Below are 19,228 nucleotides of genomic sequence, written 5' to 3'. Positions count from 1 at the left end.
TCTCTATATGTAGTTAAGTAAAACACTGTGTTTTTATCATTCTAGCTATTGCTCACTACATTTCTCACATCAGCATTGGGAATACTTCTCAGGTGAGAATTTTATGGTATTGAGAATCTTTATTATGGAGAAACCTTAAAATTCTGGTCCACTACCAGAAAGAAAAACTAATCCCTTATGATGTAGTTGTATATGCTAGTCATTTAGAAACTTCAGCTGTATCAGAATGAATACAGTCACCACTCAATCCCCAATCCCCTTTCCCAACAGGATGGGTGTGTGTGGGTGTGGGGGGGGGGGGGGGGGGGGTGGAAAAGAGAATCTTGTGGATTGAGATAAAAGCATTTTAATTAAAGAAAAGCAAAAGGCATGCATGGAAGCAAACGTGGAAAAAAAATCCTTTACTTTCCATTAGCAGGTAATGCCCAGCCAATTCCTGGGAAGCATGGCCTCAGTATACATAGCAGTTGCTTCAGAAGACCAAGGCCTTCCTAAAAAATGTCACCCCCTCCTCCTTTCCCCCCAGCTTTTGGTGCTGAACATGAAATCAAAAGGTATGGAATATCTCTTTGGGCAGTTTAGAACAGATGACCCAGCTATGTCCCCTTTCAATTTCTTGCTCACCTCCAGCCTAACAAGGAAGCCACAAGTTTTATTGTTTTTTCTCTTCCTATTGCCTTCCCCATCCCATGGTGGGGACAGAGTCAGCGAATAGCCGTGTGGTGCTTAGCCACCAGCTGGGGTCAACCCACCATACAGGAGTGTCATTCTTTCTACCAATTTGTGCTGATGCATAGTTAATATAACAAGGTTATCTAGTTTTAAAGCTCTATACTATGGTACATTACCAACACCAAAGAAGAAAAAGACCTATCACAAGTGTCTTTCTGGCAATGCTAATTGTCTCTGTCAACGTCTCACTTTGACCTAGAAAACATGCGTCAAAGGTATTTGAGCTGTCAGACTGCAGAATGGAGCATAGGGTTAGCCAATGAATTACTGCTGAGCCACGAACGGGTCTACTAATGTGACAGACGGTGACTCGTCTTGGTATATAGTAGCTCCTGGGTGGCTGGAATTCTTGGATGCAGTAGAAATTCAGAGCCTCCTTAAGCTGACCTAGTTGTGCCATTCAGCTGTGTACTTCACCTATCCTGATCTCATCCCACGGTCCAATTGCTTAATGTCATCCTCTGTCTGGAGACTTAAGGAAAGGCTGTGAATTGTATGTTGCAATTACAGAGTATATTTGAATTCTTTCTCACATTAAGGTCTTTAGTCCTTGACTTGTATAATAAGGCAACTCTCATTTATCTTTGGAAGAAAAGCATGACTGATAGAGAAATTATGAAACTTCTGAGATGTCCATCTGTTTTCAAGTCTTCCTTGATTATACCTCAGTTGTTCTCCATTCCTTAATTTATTACCTTTTAAAGGAGGAGGAAGAGCCCTTAAGCATTAAAAAATCATTCTCTAGGGAATTGTTATGTCAATGTGTTCTTTTACAGATATTCTGGCTGAGGAAGAGGGAACAAGTCTTCTTCCATTTTTATGAATATATTGTTAATTCATTAACCTTGTTTGTATCTATCACTGAGAAATCTTACTGTACAAAACTGCATCATTTGAAATGGAAGAAGTTCAGTATCCTTTGATAGTGAACACAGTAAGGAGGAAATTGCATGCCAAATAACATCATCCTATACAAACTGAATAATGCAATCGCTAAGTGAGATAGTCTTTTATGTCCCTTTATGGAGTCAACATAAAAGATGAACCACACAAAAGTTATTTCATAAACTTGTACCAAAAGTATTATTTTAATTAAATATAATACTGAGAAGAGTACAGAATGAGAAAATTTAAATATTGAATAGTAACACATTAATATTGCTATAGCTAAATAAAACTTCTAGTAATTCCATATTTATTGCCTTACAAATTACAAGCTGATACTAACTTTTAAACTGAGTAGAGCCCATTCTGTATTTCTTTTTATTTTTTTTGAGCATAAATTCACATTGCCATCAAAAATGACAATAAACAGTCTTCCAATGAAAAAAACAAAAAAAAAAAAAAAAAAAAAAAACTGAAGGTCTTTTATGTGCACATTAAGTAACATCAGAATGAGCATTTCATTTTGAATGTTTTCTATAATGTTAACAACATATGTGAACCGTGTCGAGAAAGCCACTGAAAAAGATCAAATCCAAGGTCTAAAATTACACCTTGCCATTAAGTTTCTACTGTATTTATTTCCTTTAGTCACTGGATACATTTTTACTTTTTAACATCAGGCTTCTCAGTCTGCATGCATCTCACTGATTTGCTGTGTCACAGTCCATTTACAACAAAATGTCAGAGATCTGTGACAAGGAAGATGAGAAATGTATAGCTACTGCAGGACAAAAACAAACACAAATGAATCAAGAAAACAAAAGCATGAGTCATATGATGAAAAATCTAAAATAGTATTAAAAATTGCCATGAGCTACCATTCTTTCTCATGTTTAATTTTACCTAAACAAAAAAATCCCCCAAATCAATATTACAACTCACTCAGTGAAGCCTAGCAGACATTCTTGGTGAGATGATATGTTCATCCTATGAAGAACCCCATAATTTTGTCAATTCCTGGTATCTCATTTTGGAGGAAAAAGGTCTTGTTTTAACTTCTTTCAAAAAACAACACTTTTTTTGTTTTAACTTTTTGATTTCAATGCATCAGCTGTAGACAGGAGTAATATGTGTAATGTATACATATAAAACAGTTCCATAATAGCAGGAATTATCAGGAATACATTTCTTGTGAGCTTAAAATTTATTTCTGGAACACTCTCTAGCCTAATTTTAAGATGGCAATATGTGTCCAGTATGAGAGCTTGAAATTTTACTTACAGTCTAGTGTTAAAAAAATATATGAATTTGCAATAATGTTCAAAGACCAGAACAAAAGCATCACAAGCTCTGTTGTCTCTATATCAAGCATTGAATTTTGTCCAAGGCATTTACTAGTTCTTGAAGTACATTTACTAAAAGATTTATGCTATGCGTAAGGTATTCAGACTGTGAAAAGAGGAAACAACTCTGGAAATTAGAGTAGAGAACTTGAGAAAATTCTTTTGAAGAAGGTAACTTTGTTAAAGTTTAGGAAATAGTGATAGCTGTGGGTTACCACCATGATTGGTCAGAAAGAAGCACAATTTCTTTCTCTATGTACTAAAGAAAAAGAAAAAAGCCAAACCAACCAACCAACCAACCAACCAAACTACACCCCACCCCCAGCAAGTCCAGGCTCCTTGGATTGGAGTCAGCTGGTAATCCAGACACCTAAATATGGGTGAATTTCAGCATTAGTGCAGCCTAGCCAAACAGTTGGGGCACTATAGGGTTGTTCAGATTACCCAAAGGGGACATCTACAAGATGGGTAGCTGAATTATCTCTGGGTTGTGCTGACTGCACCTTCAAGGACTTGTAGTACCATTGGAGGGTGCTTAGATACTTAGCTCATATACAGACACAACCTTCTACGTGTCTTAATCTGAATTCTACACCTTGCTTTAGCATTTTCTTAATTTCATTTTCTCACAAGTATACTTGGAGAAACTAGAAGAAATAAATTTAAAAAAAGCCAAACTTCCTTCCGTCCCGCCCCCCCCCCCCCCGTTTTTTTTTTTAACCACACCTAATTTCTCTGACAATCTGAATGCTCCCAAAAGACAATATGTATACTATATAGCGTTAGTTTCCCTAATGAAAACAAAATGATTCCTGACAGATTCCTGGAGGGTCTGACACAGAACATGGGCCACTTCTGGTGCCAAAGATTATACCATGTAAATGCTTTTTCTCCTCCTTTCCTTCCATGAAGGAATAAGTTGATAGACCGTTTTAATTTCTGAGAAGAAAGAAGTTATCTTTAACACCTTCCAAGTTTCAAAAACTAAAAAAACAGGAGAATTTTGAAAGGAAATGCTGAAGTACTTAAAAAAAAAAAAAAAAAAAAAAGTCTTATTCTGCAAAATGTCTTTAAAGCCCCTTTGAGACTAATGTCATAGTTGTAAACAAGTATTACTGTCATGGTTATAATGAGGCCATAAACACACTTAGTTGAAAATCTTCTCCTCTTTTTGAATTCCTCAAATAACCGTATTGACTCAATAACTGATTTTAAATGGTAAAAACATTCTTCTCACCCATTGCCTATATCATTATAAATAAATAAATATTAATAATTAAAAAAGCAATGTCTGGAAAGCCTAATTATAAAACTCCACAGGTGTATGAATTAAGTTGGGGTTCAGAACTTGCAATAGTATTGCTTTAAATTTCAGGAAGAAACCTGAGAGATCATTTTAATTAAAAAATATTCTGTACTAACCAAATGCAGATCAACACACGTAGAATTGTGTTCACAAGCGTTGATTATGCAGTCGTCAATATCCTGCTCACATTTCAGTCCTGCATATCCTGGATTGCACAAACAATAGAAGCCATCGACAACTGTAACAAAGATAGGAATATTTCAGAATAACAACTGAATGTTGTAAAATTAAGTACGTTACAGAAATGACTACCCCGGAAAATACTTGGACTATCTTTACCTGAAAGGTTTGGACATGTTAAAAATTGAAATAAATGAAACACCTTATCTCAAAACACCTTTTTTAATATGTAAACAGAATACTGCACTGCATTTTACTTAATTCAAATGTTTTGATGTAAGAATTATAAATTAATGCTTCTGAAAAAGTGATGTCATCTTATAAACTGTGAAGAAACTACATAAGACTCTATCTTTGATATTGTGCCTGATATAAGAATGGTTAAACATCGTAAGGTTTTTGTTTGCTTTTGGTGGTTGGGGGAGATTGTTTTGTTTTGTAAGGGATGCCTCACATTATACCACTATATTAAAGGAAAACTTGTTTCAGTTGAAATTGGCATCTCAACCTATGATGGATTTCCATGCTTCATTTCAATCTTATCATGCTAATGATAAGAATTCTATCCGTTTTTCATCGTTAATGATCTAAAGGGAGAGGAATCTTCAGAGTACTACATTCATATAAGGAGTTCGTGAGAGCAATAATTGCAGCTCTTACAGCCCTGGATTTATTATAAACTCAAAGAGGTCCCTGGGTTCTTCATTATCTCTGAGATTTACCACAGAATCTATGTTGTCATTGCGTCTGTACACATAGCTGCTATTATATTCATTAAATGCTTCAAGTCCTTCAGAGCAGCAGCATTTTTTATCTCCTCAGAGCTTCCCACCTTCCTCAGGATTCCACATTTCTGCAGTCAGTGTGCAGAGTGCAGATGAACTGAGACATCCATATGATACAAGTCAATTTCAGAGGCAACACAAAGACAAGCCACCCACAAAAACATCTGGCACTTTGTTAACATGAATAACTTTACTGCATCTCATCTAAATTCCAGTTCAGAAATCTCTCTGAACGAATATACAGTAAATAGAAAACATCAGTAAACTTCTCAGGAAATAGTCTTTACTAGATAAAATATGAACCCACTCACCTTATTCCCATGTATGAAAACATGGAATTCTTAAAGCTCATTTATAATGATTATTATTTTTAACTAGGAAAGTATTAGGCATTTTTTTTATTTTGTGATTTGGGGTCAGATCATTAAGACATCTTTGAAAAACAGTAAATTAATTAGATCTGTAAATTTGTCTAAAACTCTGAATTTCAGGGAAATTCTCAAGTCAGCATTCTCATTGAGAAAGGGATATGGGGAAACTGGAGAGGGCTGCAGCAGAAGACAAGCAGGTTTGCCCAGTGCTTAAAGTATGGGACATATGACAAAAGGTTTTGTCAGCTAGGTTTGCTTTATATTAGTACCTTTGGTGAAGGTTTAATAGTTAGAGAGTTAGGCAATAATAACCTCAACAGCAGTTACAATGACAGATGAATTCCCCTCAGTAGTGAAAAATGATATAATAAGAGGTGATGGCCAAAAATTATGACCTGGGAGATTCAGATGGGGTATCAAGGGAGAAGGGAGTGGAAATCACTACAGGAGTAGTGCTCCAGTGGTACAGGCTGTCCCAAGGAGTTTCTGGAATTTCTGTCCATCCTTGTAGGCTTTCAAAACAGCGAGAAAAAAACATGTCTGATCTGTTCTAGTGATATTAGTCCAGCCTCCTGCAGGAGGTTTGACTGTGACCTCCAGACATCATTCTCCTTTCCAACCAGCATTGATAAGATTCTCTGAAAATTACCACTTTTCCTTTTGTTTACCAAACACATAAAGTGTCTGACAGGTAGTTTCCCGCAAATCTTTCCAGAAAGTACTTCAGACATAATGGTGGAGTAATTTAGCCTGCCACCCCAAACAGAACATGGTAGAGTAATTCATCATCAGATTGCTTCTAAAGCATATAAGTATATCTATTAGTAAGAGTCAGTTACACGATACAGGGCACTTGAAAGTAAACAGAAACTCCATTTTGCATGTTTGGTATTTTTTGACTTGTTAGAATTGTTAGGCATATGTATACTGCCTAACTGCTCTGTGAGCCCCTTTTCAGCACCTGAATATTCTCTCATCAGACGCACAGTGTAAGATATGTTTGGCTAATTTAGGTATCAAAGGAGACAGCACAAATCTCATTAAAATTTCTCATTAGCTGCAATTCTGACCCCCTGAACACACAAAACTCAGTGCCAGGATTTGAGGCAGTTTGGCAAAAATAATCCTCCAGGCACTGGCTGTGGAGCTCCAGACAAGCTAAATTTCAGTAAATTATCCACTGCTCTCCCCAGAGCAGCTCAGTAGCTACAGATGCTTCAACAGAAAGACTACTCTACATTAAAAGGAGTAACCAGACTGAACTCACTGTCATAGCAGTATCCGTGGAGGCAAGGGTTAGAACTGCACTCATTGACATTGATCTCACAGCGTGGACCTGCAAAGCCCTTCACACACTGGCACTGGAATCCAAGGGGAAAAACATCCAAATTCATTTCTTCTATGCACACAGCTCCATTCTCACAGGGATTACTGGCCTCACAAGGCCTAAACTCACAGTTTGAACCTGAAAAGAAAAATAACAAAGCTGTCAGTGTTTAACTAATGAACATATCCCTGCAGCTGCTGCCTGTTATGAGCCGTATTTTCTTTAGATCCCTGCTTAAAATTAAGTTGGAAGGTCTTAGAGATACAGATATGTATAGTACCATGCAGAAATATATTGTAGTATTACAAACAAAAAAGACAATTTGTATGTTTTTTTATGTGACATTGGATTTCAAAATCAAAATAGTTACGTGAATATTTTATGCTTTTTTTCTGTTTATCCTTGTCCATTAGATGGTTCAAAAAGTGTACTTAAAAAAAAAAAAAAAGATTTGTGGCTTCCTGTTACTTCTTCCTAATATTGTTATCACAACTACCATATAAATTGTTAATAGTTAACCCCTAATCCTGAACATGAAAGAAATGCAAGTAACCTTATAGTATTGTTCAGCTTGCAATTCGTGACTGCACACAAATTATTTTACTGAACTTATGTGCTTTACTAATAACGAGTAGCTTCCTCCATAGCGTACAAAAATGCCTTACAATACAAAATCTCTCACAGTCTCCTTCTACTCTAACAAACACTGTAATGTGTAACGGATTATGTACATTTATCTGGGGTAATCAAGGAATTGTATGATGGTGATCTTGGATCACAGATGCCGTATCTAAATTCTTAATTTGCAGTAAATAGATCAAAAAAAGATTAAATGACCCTTTAAAGAGAGTCTCACTTTGTTAGCATGTAAAGAAGACTGGTTCATGTTTTTCAGCAAAACCTCAAAACACTGAGGGCAGACAGAACAGAGATCAAATGGGATTGTAAAGCTGCCTCCCCTTTCCCTCAGCACTGCTGACGGCAAGTCTGCTCGTTCAGGCTGTTTCAGGCAGAGCTCGGTGACTTTCAGGGCTGCAACCAACTGTGCATAAGCTCTTTTGAGGCCCTGTGGAGCTTCCTTGCCGTTCTGCAGCTGCTGAGGGTGGGTGGTGTCCATGCTGTGTTTACCAGAGTTGTCTGGTGTTTGCTGTCCTTCAGGCCCTCTGCCCACCTCCCCTGAGCCCATGACCCATCTCTGGCTGCCCAGCCATTCCTTCCTCCTCCCCCTCCTTCTTCACTAACCTTGGTGTCTGCAGGGCTGTTTCTCTCACGTTATTTTTCCTCACTCCTCTCTCACACAACTGCTGTGCAGTGTTTCTGGCTTCAGGGCACAGCCATGCCCTGCAGCGGGGCCACTGGAACTGGCTGAAACATGGGGCAGCCATGGCCTCTCCTCAGAGGAGCCCCACAGCCACCAGCTGCTGACACCTGGGTGCCTGCACCCAATCCATGAGGCAAAACAGATTTTGTGACATGAATAATAGTCCTGAGAAATTTCAATATCTTTTCAGACTCACGATTTCAGATGGGAATTCCCGACAAGGAATCAACCAGTCACACTCACATTTATTATATATATGCTTAGTATTGGCATCAGTCAGCTGAACCCACATCCCTCCTCCTTTGCTCATACTGACATTATAGACAACATTTTGTTGGACTGTTCCCTGTTGGTTGCATTCCTTTGTTACAGGGATTGCTGATCACATAGTAGCTCACTGGCTATCGACAGGTCTTCTTCATAATAATGGAACACATGCAGTCTAAAATGTCAGCAGGATTTTAGGTGAGTGGAATCCTCACTGTAAGGTGGAGTAAGCTAAGGGCTGAAATCTCAAGGCTTCTGATAGCAAAAACAAAAAGCAGGAAAAGAATTGGGGTAAAAAACACAACAACAAACAAAATAAACATCCTTCTGACCCCAGCAGTGACTCTGACAGAGGAGAAAAAGCAAGGCACAAGTTGTTCCTGTCTTTATGCTACCAGCGGTCTCTCTGATGCAGGGTGATTCTGCCACAGGCAGTTGACAATTATGGAATTCACCGAGATTGCATAGCAAATGCTGCCATATGGCACATTGATATTTTGCCCTGAAGTTTTCATCTTTATATCAGGACAGCTTGACATGGGTGACAACCCTGCTGATTTCTGAAGTGGAGTGCACACCCACATGAATAAACTTAACACATGGCTCACAATGGTGAGTGGAACTGTCAGGTGACCCAGTAATGCAGTATTTGTTTTTCTTTTGGGTTGATGGAAAAATCATTAAACAGATTTGCCTGTCCGTTTACATGCCAAGTGTTTTGGGAGATAGACATTTCTGGTAGATAAAGCAAGGTCATGCACCATTGCATCAGTTTTCTGCTACTGTAGTATTCTCCAACACTGGATACCAACTGCTTTTTGGATAAAAGCGTAACAAAGTCTTGGTGAACAGTTGGAGAATAATCAGACAAGAAACAGTGAGGGTGGATGTCCTAAAGGCCATGAGTTTATATTACTTACAAATATTTGTCTGGTATAAATAGGACTGTGCACAGATCTGTCATATGAATGCTAATGAATCTACAAGCTTTTTACCTAGTTATCTTGTGACCAGTCACATGACTTCATGTGGCTTCTATGATTTATTTATTTATTTATTTATTTTTTCCCCAAAAAACATTTTGCTCTGCTGATTCAGTAACATACCAGGTTTTTTCTTCCTTTTTATGTGCACTAACACTGTATCCTTAAACAAAGAGTAGCTGAACAACTTTTGGGTGGTCTCAGCCTCTAAAAGACAGTGGTCTTCAATGAACTATGGATAAAAATGTATGTTTCTTACTCAGAAACTCATAATTTATTTTAAACATCAGGTGAAGATGCTATCTCAAACATAATTTCTGAGATGATTTTTGGAAATTTTTGAAATATAGATGGTTCAACATGAACAGACTCAGATAGCAAGGTACCAAAGTAACCTGCACTTTCATAGATGTCTTTCACTGTCTACACTGAGAAAAGGAGTCTGAATCTGTCTTCTCTGTAAGTTCACATTAAATAAATGGCAGGCTGCTATTTGGTCCCCATGAAACTGTCTCTTCTACAGGCTGACCAAGATCACTTCCCCCACTGGTAAAAAAAAAATAAAAAATGTAATTGAGTATCTCAGAATTTTCTATGCCATTGTTCATTCAGCAGTGGGATCTCATTTTTCTTTTCTTTTGTTACCAGTAGACCTTTGGAACTCTTCCTTCAGTTGCCTTGCTAGTTGCAGCTCCAGCTGTAGTTTAGGTTCCCTAATTCTGTCCCTATATGACTGGATGCCTTCTAGGTAGGTGCACTTTCTGTGCATATCCTGTTCTGTTGAAGCTCAGTCTGGAGTTCCCCACTTGTCCATTCTTCTGCCGCATCTGCTTGAGTTCTTGGAAAGAACTGTGCTTTTAGTTATCTTTCAAGATAAATCAGTGGGCCCAATATATATTAGTTTCCCCTTTGGTGCAGTCTCCAATGGGAGCTTTCCAAACAGATCCCTGAACAAAGTCAGCTCCATGATGCCCAGGGTCATTATTCTGCTGCTTTCATTTCTCATTTCTCTTATGAGCTCTATCATCTCACTGCCACTGTTGCCAAAGCTGATTTACATCCCAAACTACCTCTTGCTTATTCAGAAATAGAAAAAAACAATAAATTATATCCTATATTTGGCTTGCCCTGCGCTTGTTTCAAAAAACTGCCCCCATCATGGTACACAAATTTCTAGACATTGTCTTTTCAGAAAATGTCAGGGTCATAATATCCCAGTGAGAACTAGGGCCCATGTTCTCAAGGCTTTTTTCTAGTTTCTTGAAGATGGCTTTGTAAACTTTTCTGGATCGAGCTGTCTAGAGCAGCACAATCTTTCTTTAAATGGTTACCTTCTCATCCTGCCCCACTGAGCTGAACAGTGCATCACCATCTCACACTGCTGTAAGCATATCTGCTTATACAATATTAATTTTATGTAGCATTCTGAACATTTTTTTTCACTGCCTTCTTTTAAGCAACCCTCACCTTAAGCCACTTTAATTGGAAATTCAACCTCTTTTCTTCCCACATAGCTTTCTTGCATATCCCTGCATGGAAAATCTTTGTCTGCTTTGGAAAATCTTTAATATGAATGAAATCTTAGCCACTTCAGTGGCAAATAAACTGCAGGGTTGGAAAAAGAATAAGACAAGAAAATAAGATTCTCTTACCTACTTGGTCTCTTTTCTTGACTTAATTAATTTTAACCTTCGGTGTTGAGAATGAATAATGTAAAAGACTCTTCCCTCATTCAGAAGATTAAAAATGTTTATATTATTTTCAATGCAATACTGAAAACCATTCAGTAATAAATAATTAATTATTTATGCTAATCAATACAAGTATCAAGAATGCACGAAAAGAACATTTGCTGATTTAAAGTAGAATTTTTGGAAAAGGGCATATCCAAACAAAGATTAAAGGTGCCAGGCGGTGGAGGTTACATGTTAGTGAAATTAATGCCATGCTGCTGTTGCTGTCATATCAGCATTTTCTACAAAGCTGTAATTGTGTGGTTAAAGCTATTTTGATAAATCAAGCAACAAACAGACTACATATGCAATATTTCTTTATTGAAGTAGATTTATCAGAATGACTGGTGCATTTTCTCTTGTTTTGAAATAAAATATTTGCTAAAATATTTCTGTGTAAATATATAAATATTAAATGCATAACTCTAGTTGATTAATTTGAATACATCTATTTTAAAATAAATATTGGAAAGTTCTTACTTGATCTGGTAAGTTTCTGAAATAGTAAGTCTGTGATTTTTGAGAGAAAGGAAAGCTATGCCAGGGAAACATAACATAAACTGTCTTCATAAATTTTCTTCTCTCACTAACATATCAGGATTTTTAAATTGGCCATCACATGGTAGAAATGGTAATATTCACTAAACATGGTTAGCTGGCAAAAAAGAGAAAGCATGTCCAACAGATCAAGTGTGAAAGTTTCAAACTCAGTTCATTAATGAGTTAATAAGTTCAGCACGGCTTTCCAATTTTACTTATTTCAATTAGACAAGTTTAACCTTTTTGCTTGTTTAATTCTTGGCTGTATTTTATTGATTACAGGAATAGAATGTCTTTATCTTACTAGAACATTAAAAATCTCTCCATTAGCATAAGACTGAACAAAACACAAAAGAATATGCACTAGTGATTAAATTACACAGTCAGTTGAAGGAGATTTGTTTTCAGTGGCACAATATATCAAATTAGTATGACTTTATAAGCATAAAATATATATCAAATACTGAATAAGTTATTTGGAAAACACATTGTTTTGTTTTGTTTTGTTTAGGAATGAGAAGCATATTGCATAATCAGAAATGTCATTTTGCTAATATTAATCAGTTGTCTTTTCTACTGTGTTTGCTTCTACAGTAGGCTCAAAGTATCATAAATGAAAAATGAAAACAGATTATTTCTTGTTGAAAAAGACTGATTTGTTAAGGCTATTATTATAAGTCAAAAACATAATTTAGAAAAATAGCATAGAAAATAAATTACCTGACATAAGTTTTCATTTTCTTATGCAAAACTATTGGCACATGTTTATTTTTAGTTTCTCAGCATAAACCTCTACATGAAATGTCGTGATGCGTAATACAGAATTCTCTTATAATCAGAAATGGCACCACTTCAATGTTGTTATTCTTCAGGGAAAATAATTTAATGAAAAAGCCATTTGCTACAAATATTTTAAGGAATTAAATCTGACAACAGCTTTCATAGTCAGCATTTTTGCAGTAAAAGTATGGACTGGATCAATGACAAAACATATCTGGTTGCAAACTGCTGGCATGATTATGACAACGTAGTGAAAATAAACTATCTGTGGCTAGTTTAGAACAAGAAGAGTGTAACTTGGATGTCATTTTCCTAAATAATATCATGTAGTCTAGTACTGGTGTTAAGTACGGACTCATGAGGACAGAAAGCTCTGAAGATAAAGTGGCACCAATGCCAAATGGTCCACGTGGAGGCATGGATGAAAGGTGAAGAACCAACCAGGTAGCAGCACCTACCCCTGGGCATCACAGGATCAGAGGAGGAAGATGCACTGTGAAGTTAGGAGGTGAGTGTTTCTGCTCTAGTTCTGCTAGCTGCTTTGATGGAAACTGTCATGCTGATCTGATAACTAAAAGATTATTTTATTGGGATCCAGGCCCAGTAACCTTATTACAGTGGTATCACTGAATTTCAGTAGCCTTGCTTGAAGTCTGTTCACCATTGCCATGAATTTGATGAAACAGAATGTATATCATACAAATGGGGTTAATAGCATTTTTCTTATACTTGCTTAACGGATGTCAGGAAGGAAAGAATAAGAAAATCTACCACAGACTAGTTTTGTATGGCTTGCATGTGTACAAGATTTTTTTCAAAAGTTGGTATTCACTCAGGAATGTTTTTATTTAAATTTATGCCATTTGATTTATATGCTGAGGCTCAAAACACAGAGAAACCATTTTTTTTTTTTCAAACTGACAGTAAATTAATTTTGTATATGAAGTAAAATTAATGAGCTATGTGAACCTTTCATGATAAATATGTTTTCTTAGATGTTTTTCATGTTTTTTTTTTTTCTTTATTATTATAACATTCTTGCAAGAGCATTAAATTTCAGTCTTTCTGAAACTTTTGAGAAAACATTCCCCTTTTAACAATGGATCTAAAAGACTTCTATCATCACATAATCACAACACATATCACAATCACAACTGTTTTTCCAAGGGTAAATCCAAGTAAAATGAATGCCATTCAATGAAATTTAAAATGTGTTTGGTTATGGGATATAATCCAGTTTACAATGGAACTATAAAGCTAAATAAAAATAAAAAATAAAAAATAAATAAAAAAAATCCCCACCTGAAATCTATAAGCAATTTGCTGTTTTTCCCAGAGTTGTTCTTCTGAAACTAATAGATACAATAATTTTAATTTTATTTTACAAAATAATTTGATCACTCCAGAGAAGTCTGTGTTTGGTTTACATCAACTTTATACAGCTCCCAACTCAAAAGGCTTTCGTAAACATATCCTAACATAATGGGAAATCCCAGGAACACTAATGAGCAATAAGTTGGATGCCTAAAAGTTGAAGTCCCTGGAAATGTAAAGACTAAATGTCTTAAGGATAAAGATTAAAGTGTTTCTATTAAAAGTTCAATTTTGTCATTTTCTATATCTTTGAAAAATTCAGATATACCTATATGTTTGTGATTATTTTATCAACTAGCTGCTTAGTTTCATCTACTTTGTGACATAAGAAAGCAAAATATAGTACATGTACATTAAAAAACAAACAAACAAACAAACAAACAAAAAAAAGGAGTACTCTGGAATGAGATAGGAAGAAAACAATACCCATGGAAGCATGTATATATTGATATCACTAAAAATTAAGCCAAGTATTACTCTTAACATTTTACAAATGTGAAGTGTTTTCTTTCAGTTCAAACTTACAGGAAATCTGTTATTTTCTGTGGAATTCAAATTCTACTTTACATTAAAATAATGGCTTTGTGATTCTATACATATTCTGTGAAAAGGCATTTTCTGTGAAATCCATACAGGCTGAACACAGTTTTTATTATTATTATTATTTTTTTTTTTAAAGGAAAAATATTTGCAAAGCAAAACTTGGCACTTTTCAGGTGAAGGACATTCCCGTAATTGTGTGTGATAATGCAAGCCACGCAGCAATAATGGAACAAACCATAAGATAGACCCACATCACACACTTAAAGTGAAAATCACACAGATGCATATATTGTTCCATACCTGTATAAATTTCTGTAAAAACAGACAAAAACAGAAGTTGAAGATATTTTTGGATGCATTTTTCCTTGTAAAAAATGTTACAAATTTCTAGCTAATAAACAATGAAGATGTAAATCTATATCTACATTTGTGCACTTCAGGTTTCAGCATAAAATGATGCTTAATTCCTTCTCAGATAATAAAAACAAGAATGCTACGAAGCAAAACAATTACCGGAAATTTAATTCCTACTGACACATACATAAATGCTTTTCTTTACATTTTTTTGCTGCATCAGAACTCAAATGAAATTACTGAAGTATATAGAAAATGTACAGAAAGCTAATATTGAACTCAGTTTTTCTTCATGGCCTAGTACCTGTGGAAATAGTTCTTGCATATACTACTGGCCATCTTTAGTTCAGGCAGACAAACCCTTCTGTGTTTCAAGATCCTGTTTTCATTTGCTGAAAATTTGCCAGATTGGCTGGACATTATTTATAATATATGCCAAAATTATTATTTTCTTACTTTGATTTGTGTGTTGGCAGATGTTACTACACCATATATAGGCTTGCCATGTAGAAAAATAAAGTTGCAAACTTTTATTTCACCAAGAAAAAAAAAAAAAAAAAAAAAAAAGCTTGATAAACTTTTTCTGATTAATAGCAATACCCACATTATTTGTAGGGCAGCCAGGGAAAAGGTAACCATGTTTTAAGCCTTTGAAAAACTGTGATTTGCACATACTTCCTGGGAAATAAGGGACAGATACATAGAGATTCTCATTTGCTATGAATATGACTTGTATCATCTACATAACTTAAATTTCCTCCCTGTCACCAAGGTACTCATACAACATTCTCACAACATGACTAATGAGATACAAACCCCTGATCTGCTGTAGATGACTGGATTTACAGAGGCAGTATTCCCAGAGCACTCAGGGCTGTAAAGGCTTAGAAGATATTTCTTGTGGAATGGTGCATCCCAAGGTGCAAACTGAAAGCAGAGCCGAAATTACAATGCTTACTTCATTGAATTTGTATGGACAGGGTTATCAACGAGGGCTTTTAGAGATGCTTTTGGGTTCTTGGCACTGCTCCAGGAGGTACTGGGTCTCCTGCTGATCTTATATTTGCCAGCCCCTTGTGTATGTCTAACATCCACCGCTGGAGTGCCTAAATTGGCTAAACAAAAGACCTGCTTCCTGTTTTGTTTAGTATTGGAGACAGAAACACCTGAATTTATGTATCTAGATGTCAAGTTTTAGAAACAATAGCAAGATTGGTAGTAATACCAGAAAAAATTCCAAAGAAGTTCTACAGTGACTTTATATAGGAGGAAACAGCAAGTTCCCATCCATACTGTTTCCCTCATCACATAGCCTTTTTAATCAACCATGACAACCTTTTTCTTTATTGCTTGAAGGTCATACTTATTTTCTAGATCATATACCACGGACTTGGACACTGTGCTTTTCTATCCACAGAGCTCCAATATGATACAAAGTGAATCACTTAGCTCTCTGCACCATTTTATTTTTATTTTTTTTTTTGCCCTAAATAAAATTTTCTTTGGCTGCTCAGCATTAAGAGAGTCGCAAAAACAGATATGAACTGGTATTAAGCAGGAGATATTCTTTTGTGGTATAACACAGATATATATGCTGTAAGGAGTCACAGGTCTTTTTTTTTTTTACTTTTTTTTTTTTTTTCATGGGACTTGGCACAGGAAAGACTGAGATTTGGCCTGTGAGCACTGAAAAAGTAATTGCTCCATTATATCTACTCTAGCCTTCATGAGCACTTACATTTCTTACTTATTATCTGCTTTGTAATTAGCTGTTCCCATAATAGAGTGTCCTGTGCTGAAAACTCCATTATTACTCTTTCTTTTCAACAGACTTAAGCATTTTTTTTTCTGCTGAGTTGCCTTTCTCACTAGTTTACTTTCTTTTGCAACATGTTTAATGGCCAATTACCATTTTTGCTTTAATCTTAATTGCAACACATTTGGAGACATGTGTCATTAAGACTGCAACAAATAAGAAGACATTTCCTCAGAACTGAATTTCAATTTTCCTCTACAATTACATATATTTGATTAAAAAGGTCATACCTATTAGCAGCATCTAGACCAAACACACACAGTGCATTTTTTAAATGAGTCATGTAGCCATTTGGATCAGAGGATAATTCTCTTTGCTCTATTAAAAAACATACTAAGGAGCTTTTTGCTTTGTTTTGTTTTGTTTCATTTTATTTTTTTGTTAAGAAAAAAATAAATATTAATGTCAACTATTACAGGGGTATCACATATCAAATATACAGTCTTAACATGAAAGGGGCATTTTTATACTTTCTTCCTTGCTGAGCTTTCCTTGCAAATAGAAGACTGGCTTAGTATATGGACCCCAGAAATGTTGGTAAAGTTGTTTGGGTCACCTTTTCCTTAAATCCCAGTGTAGAAAATGGGGGAAATTTGCAATTTTGTTGTGGGAATGCAAGATCTTAGCTTCCAAACCTGTGTAAGAATAAAGCGCTCTATTAAGATTGATATTATTTTCTGTAAAAATGAGCTAGTCTGAAAGCTATAGTGGGGTCACCTTTCGCATGCTAAGGATGTTGAAAAGACACATGCCTGATACAGGGTATTCCCTCTTTGGCACACTTCCAGCAAAGACTGATGTCTAGTAGTTAATGACCAACTACATCGGTCTGGCTGTGTGATACTTAAAAATGTTGGCAGTTCAAAGCTGGGAACAATGAGCTTACATTTATATCTATGGACCTAGTTGTTAGAAGGATATTTGATATTATATGCTGCAAGGTTCCTGTAGAACACCAAAACCACTTAGGGCATGAATGTATCTGAATATGGATGAAATGTCTAATGACTGGGCTGAAGCATCTAGAGGTACCTTGAAAGTAAATATGTAGTACTAGAACAGTTCACAAGGGTGAGAAAGATTCACCTACTATGTAATTGGCCCATTTTACCAAGAAGTAGTAAATCACTGTTTATCAGTGAAACATCTGGCAGCCTCTTCTGCTTGGATATCTTTGAGCAATTGATGAACTTGTAAGTTCAAGTATTGTAAGTATTCCTCCCCTTTCCTTCATATAGCTGAGTAAGATCTAGGTAAAGTCTATATACTGATGTGCCTCTCAAGCTTTAAGATATGAGAAAACTTTAAACTTATGAAAGCAAACTAAAACTGCAGGAATCCACAAAGACAGTTCTGATTTTGCCAGCACAGATGGAAAAGTATAATGGGAATGTTTCAGCTGTATAACAAAATTAATAGCTTAAGACAAGGAAGGTACTTTGCTAACTTAAAATGGAGACCAGCAAAGGACCATAGAAACGGTAGTTTTGAGGTTTGGAAAAATATTGTTCAATTCCTTAGCATAAGAAAATGAGGAGTCTTTTTCATTGGAAATTAAAGGACATCTTGATTTCAAAATATGATTTTTATTAGCTTGTGCTTCATGTACTAATATACTAGTAATATACTAATGAACTACTAATATACATATACTAGCTTGTGCTACATAAACTCAATACTTTCAGGTCTGCATTTAATATGCTTCCACATGTAGATACAGTTACAATATAGATAGATATTTTATATACAGATAGAATATGGCAATGGTAGCCATATAATTTACTAGTTGCACTATTCTTGAATTATGTTTAAATTTTTAATGAAACAAAACAGTATTTTCTTATAGAGACATGGGAGCTTTTACTCTATCTTCCATGAGACCATTAGTACTCTTAAATGAAATACAGCCTCACAATATGTTTCTCACACACTCTGCTCCCTTCTGAAGCACTTAATATCAATTCTATAATAACTGTGATTCTATTATAGAAAGGCTACAATTGTACAATCAATATCATAATAGAAAAGTTATTATAATAACTCCCCAGCTAGGATACTATAATGGAATCAAGCTCATAAGAGGACTGAGAGGCCTGCTTAACACTGTGATAGATAAATTACTGCCAAAGACTATCAGTGATAACGTATTGGCCAGAACTGTAGCTAAATACACTTCTGAGCTATCTGTCTCCTGTTGCTAACATTAAAATCTCTGATTTGTCCTGCACCTAAATCAAGTTTATCTTTCTACCTGCTCCCAGTTCCAATAGTAGAGGATGCAGCAGAAAAACAGCTTATCCCGTTTCTTAACTTCATCTTAACTTGAGAATGTCCTTCAAAAAACCCTCCTATATACATGACTGTAAATGTTGTACCTCAAATGTGACAGAAAATGGGTGGGAGAGGAGACATTTTAGAAGTATTTGCAGGGACTAATATATTATAACAGAACAGTAGCAGCTATACCAGACATGTGCTTAGGTTAAATCTCTGTATGAAAACAACATTATACTACAGTAGATGTAATTGGCAGTGCAGTAAACAGCCCTTCAGGATGTTCTGTCATGTCTGGAATTTCTATATTTCTT

At 35.7% G+C, this 19,228-nt stretch overlaps 1 protein-coding gene across 1 annotated transcript in view; it reads right to left on the bottom strand.

The window, feature by feature from the left end:
* The window catches only part of EYS (eyes shut homolog), an 883,205-nt gene that overhangs the window by 503,067 nt on the left and 360,910 nt on the right, over positions 1 to 19,228 (bottom strand). The window contains exons 20-21 of the mRNA XM_035323172.1: positions 6,870 to 7,067; positions 4,383 to 4,504 (exon numbers count right to left, since the gene is read on the bottom strand). Coding sequence (XP_035179063.1) covers positions 4,383 to 4,504; positions 6,870 to 7,067 — 320 coding nt within the window. The remainder of the gene's footprint in view (positions 1 to 4,382; positions 4,505 to 6,869; positions 7,068 to 19,228) is intronic.

The sequence above is a fragment of the Oxyura jamaicensis genome, chromosome 3 (genome assembly GCF_011077185.1).
Source record: "Oxyura jamaicensis isolate SHBP4307 breed ruddy duck chromosome 3, BPBGC_Ojam_1.0, whole genome shotgun sequence".
Taxonomy (NCBI): Eukaryota; Metazoa; Chordata; class Aves; order Anseriformes; family Anatidae; genus Oxyura; species Oxyura jamaicensis.
The sequence above is the reverse complement of the archived record's forward strand: the minus strand, read 5'-3'. Positions and strand labels throughout refer to the sequence as shown.